The 4,918-nt window shown below is 41.3% G+C and overlaps 1 protein-coding gene across 1 annotated transcript; it reads left to right on the top strand.

The window, feature by feature from the left end:
• Nucleotides 1-947: 947 nt before the first annotated feature.
• On the top strand, nucleotides 948-4,611 carry LOC111824395 (interferon-induced, double-stranded RNA-activated protein kinase-like). The gene is made up of 4 exons (XM_023748386.1): nucleotides 948-1,016; nucleotides 2,265-2,366; nucleotides 4,151-4,204; nucleotides 4,289-4,611. Exons 1-4 carry the CDS (start codon nucleotides 948-950, stop codon nucleotides 4,409-4,411), a joined length of 348 nt encoding a protein of 115 aa, XP_023604154.1. The 3' UTR covers nucleotides 4,412-4,611.
• The last annotated feature ends 307 nt before the right edge of the window (nucleotides 4,612-4,918 follow it).

The raw sequence follows: 4,918 nt of genomic DNA, 5'->3' as shown, positions 1-4,918 counted from the left end.
ACATAAAAATGTCATTTAAGTTTTTGTGGAGTATGAAAGTAGAGGATAATTAAGAAGCTAATGGCTCCCTTTTAACTCCCGGTTTATTGAATACTAGAGGCCCGGTGCATGAATTTGGGGCCAATCGGACCGGGCTGGGGCGGGTGGCGAGGGGTAGATGCAGGAGGATGGGGGGCTGATTCGGGATGGGGCCAGCGGGGGCACTGTGGGAGGTTCTTGGGGGATAATTGGGGCCCCGATCAGGCTGGTTGGCTGCCTCAGTGCGCGTCATAGTGACTGGTCATTCTGTCCTTACAGTTGCTTGATTTTTATATGTATAGATCTCCTGCATCCTACAATGTCACCCTCAGAATATTTTTTTAAATCACTCATTATTGTGCTTTTGGTTTTCTTAGTGATTTTTAAATTTAAAAAAGATTTTATTGAGGAACAATTTACATAGCATAAAATGCACAGATTTTTTTATTATTATTATTGATTACAGAGAGGGAAAGGGGGAGATAGAAACATTAATGAGGAGAGAGAATCATTGACTGGCTGCCTCCTGCACACCCCCTACTGGCATGTGCCCTTGACCAGAATCAAACCGGGGACCGTTCAGTCCGCAGGCCTATGCTCTATCCACAGAGCCAAACGAGGTAGGGCAAAATGCACAGATCCTAAGTATACATTTCTTTAGTTTTGACAAAAGCATATACCTGTGAAGCCCACAAGCTTGTGAAGGAGTAGAATATTTTCCTCACGCTCTTTTCCTGTCAGTCCTCCTCACCGTCCAGAGGCAGCCAGTGCTCTGATTTTTATCACCATTGATTAGTTCTCCCTGTTCTTAAGCTTCTTATGAATGGGACCATACAGTATGTATTCTTTTCCATTTGATTGTTTCACCCAAAGTGATGTCTATTGGAGAACCTCTAATTGTTGCTGTACTAGCAATACTATCCCGTAGTATGAATACAGGCATGCCCCAGAGATATTGCAGGTTCAGTTCCAATCACTGCGATAAAGGGAGTATTGCAGTAAAGCAAGTCACATGAAGTTTTTGGTTTCCCAGTGCATATAAAAGTTATTTACACTATCTTGTGGCTTGTCCAGGGTGTAATAGCATTGTGTCTAAACAACAACAACATATCACCTTAATTAAAGAACACTTTGTTGCTAACCATCATCTGAGCCCTCAATGAATTGTAATATTTTTGCTAGTGGAGGGTCTTGCCTCATGTTGATGGCTGCTGACTGATCAGTGTGGTGTTTGCTGAAGGTTGAAGTGGCTGTGACAATTTCTTAAAATAAGACAACAGTGAAGTTTGCCGCATTGATTAACTTTTCCTTTCACGAATGATTTCTCTGTAGCATGTGATGCTGTTTGATAGCATTTTACTTAGAGTAGAACAACTTTCAAAATTGGAGTCAGTTCTCTCAAATTCTGCCACTGCTTTATTCAGTAAGTTCATGTAATGTTCTAGTACTTGATGAGGCAATAATAGGGAAGAGAAAAGAAATCAGAAGACAGCATTTGCAAATAAATTTGAATTTATTAGCCTTTTGGGAAAACAATATCATTTGCTATCCCACATCACAACGAAGTGTTTCTGAATGGATTTCTGATCTAGTTTTTAAAAATGCGATAAAGTGAAATACAATAAAATAAGGTATGCCTGTATACCATAATTTGTTTATCCGTTCTCCTGTTGATGGACATTTGGATTGCTTCCAGTTATGGAATATTATGAATAAATCTTCTATGAATATTTGCATGCAAGTTGCTAGCTAGGAACTATTTTAACTGTTTCAGCTGTCCCATCTCATTTAACCCCACAATCAAACTCTGAGGTTGAAACTATTGTTATTCCATTTTGTGGTTGGGATTGTTCCCATGTTGATGGTTAATTTACACAGGTGATTCAGCTACTTAGTGACAAAGATTTGAACTTGGGCAGTCAGACTCCACAGATCTTGCTAACAAAAAAGTACTGTTATATAATACTAGAGGCCCGATGCACGAAATTCATGCAAGGGGCTTGGCCCTCGCAGCAGCCCTGGGTGCCTTGTGCCCTGCCCCCTGCCCACTGGTAGTTCTGGAAGGTCGTCCAGGAAGGTTGTCCCGGAAGGTTGTCCAGGAAGGTTGTTCCACAGTCCAGTCTAATCAGCATATTAGTTCCTTATTATATAGGATGTTTTCGTTAAATTAAATTTTTTTGCCTTCAGAAGGCACATATGTTTCTATCAGGTGAATAACAAATGTAAATATATTTTGATCTCTTTAGCTCGCTTCAGTAGAATATGGAAATGAAGTGGACATCTTTGCCTTAGGGCTAATTCTTTCAGAGCTTCTTCATATACCTCTCAGTCGTCAGGAAACATTTAAGGTAAATAATCTCACAGAAATTATTTATTTATTTGGTATGTTTTTATTGATTTTAGAGAGAGGGAAAGAGAGAGATAGAAACATCAATGTGAAAGGAACATTGATCGACTGCCTCCTGCACACCCCCTTACTAGGGATCAAGCCCGGCACCCAGGCATGTGTCCTGACCTGGAATCGGACTGATGGCCTCTTGGTGCATGGGTCATCACTTAATCCACTGAGCCACACCAGCTGGGCTCACAGAAAGAATTTAGCAACAAAAATTATTGGCCATCGCTCTGGCCAGTGTTCCTCAGTGTTTAGAGCATTAGCCTGTGCACCGGAGAGTCGTGGGTTCAATTCCCAGTCCAGGGCATGAACCTGTGTTGCAGGTTTGATCCCGAGCCCTGGTCAGGGCGCATGCAGGAGGCAACCAATCGATGTCTCTCTCTCCTCTACCTCTCTTCTCCTCCCTCCCTCCTTTTCACTATCTCTGAAAAGCAATGGAAAAAATATCCTGGGGTGAGGATTAAAAAAAATTATTGCCCATCATCTTCGAAGTGCTGCTGTAGATAGTTTATTGCCTCTTGTAATGATGGGCCTGAACATATTAACATTGGCTGCAAATGAAATATGGCTTTTCTTTCCTTCATGTTTGGGCATCCAAAACTTTTTGTTAGAAGTTCTGGTCAAGATGGTGGAGTAGGTAGACGCTGTGCTCACCTCCTCCCACCACTACATCAAAATTACAACTAAATTACAGAACAGCCACCCCTGAGGACTAGCGTAACAGAACTTCTCTAACTAAAGATATAAAGGAAAAGCTGTGTTGAGACTGAATATTGAGTGTCATATGTAATTGAAAAATTAAAATAAAGAAAGAAAGAAACAAACAACACACCCTTTTTGTTAAAGACCAAAAACTTTGGGGTTTTTTGAAAGGTGTGTGCATCTTATTAAACCATCGCTCTTTATTCCTATTTGAATCAATCCGTAACATTTTGAATGCCTGCTTGGCATAAGACACTGTGCTACGTGCTACGAGGATTATAAAAACGAATAAGCCTTGTTCTCGGGAAGCTACTGTGAGAGAGGGCTGTAAATGTTTTGGGAGAAGGCATGGAGTCTTTGGGAAGCAGCTAGAAGGGGATCGTTCCCAGCTGTCGGGATTGAGATTTATGGAGGCATTGAAGCTGGGCTCTGAAGGATTGGGTTGGCTTCTCATAGTACAGAGTAGAAAGGAGGTGATTCCAGCATGGAGACAGGAACGTGCAGGGTGTGTGTGGGGTTATTAGGCAGCGTCTGATATTTTTATTGGGGTAGATAAGTTACATGGCAGTGGTGGTTGATGGGTTTGGATAGACATGTTGGGGTAAATTAAGGCAGGAATGTGGGCTTGTTGAGAAGGCGGTGGGGAGCCATTACATGCATTGGGCGACTGGACATCCTAGGCTGTAGCTCAGGAAAAGGGACGCACCTGGAGTCAACAGCCTTCTCCTCTGTAAAACGGTAACAAAACAACTAGCTGTCGCACAGTGCTCCAGGAGGATGAAGGGAGATAAGGCATGTGATGCTCTTAACACTGCAGCATGTTGTGATGTCAGAGATGCCTATTAGATGAGGCCGTGGGGACGGGGGGTGAGGGGGGTGGAGTCCTGCTTGCTTCTTGGCTGAAGAAACTTTCCAAAAATCTGGAAATGTCTCAGATTTAGGGCATCTCCAGGCTTCGGTGCTTCCTAAGTTTTTTTTTCCTACCAAGTGAGAGATTTCCTAATGAATATATATATACATATGTCTTATTTTCAGATATTCGAAGATCTAAGGAAGGGCCATGTCTCGGATATATTTAATGACAAAGAAGTAAGCACTTGAAAATAATCAGAATTTCATTTTTTTCAATGTTTTATTTTATTTTTTTCATAATGAGTCTTTCTATCATTACAGAAAATTCTCCTACAGAAATTAGTTGCGACTGACCCCAAGATGCGACCTAAAACATCTGAAATACTGAAGACATTGAAGGAGTGGAATAATGTTCCAGAGAAAAAAATGCGAAACACGCGTTAGTGCCTTTCTAAAAAAGTAGTCTGCTTCTGATGTTCGATTTTCCTGTAATTGTCTAAAATCTGCTAGGGAATATTGATGATATTTACCTGTTATTTTAATTTTTCCCTTAACTTTTTTAAATACATTTGCAGAAAGGTTTACACCTTTTTTCAAAAAATTGATTTTTAGAGCCCGGCCAGTGTCGCTCAGGGGTTGAGCGTTGACCTATGAACCAGGAGGTCACAGTTCGTTTCTAGGTCAGGGCACATGCCCAGGAAGTGGGCTCAATCCCCAGTGCGGGGCATGCAGGAGGCAGCCAATTAATGATTCACTCTCATCATTGATGTTTCTCTCTCTCCCTCTCTCTTCCTCTCTGAAACCAATAAAAATATATTTTAAAAAGAAGAAGGCAAATGCTGCTCAGCAGAAACCTCCATATTTCTAAAAAAAAATGATTTTTAGAAGAAAGGAGAGAGAGAGAAAGAGAGAGAGAGAGAGAGAGAGAGAGAGAGAGAGAGAGAGAAACAT

This window comes from Myotis lucifugus, unplaced genomic scaffold, assembly GCF_000147115.1.
Source record: "Myotis lucifugus unplaced genomic scaffold, Myoluc2.0 scaffold_1351, whole genome shotgun sequence".
In the NCBI taxonomy this organism is placed as follows: Eukaryota; Metazoa; Chordata; class Mammalia; order Chiroptera; family Vespertilionidae; genus Myotis; species Myotis lucifugus.
The sequence above is the reverse complement of the archived record's forward strand: the minus strand, read 5'-3'. Positions and strand labels throughout refer to the sequence as shown.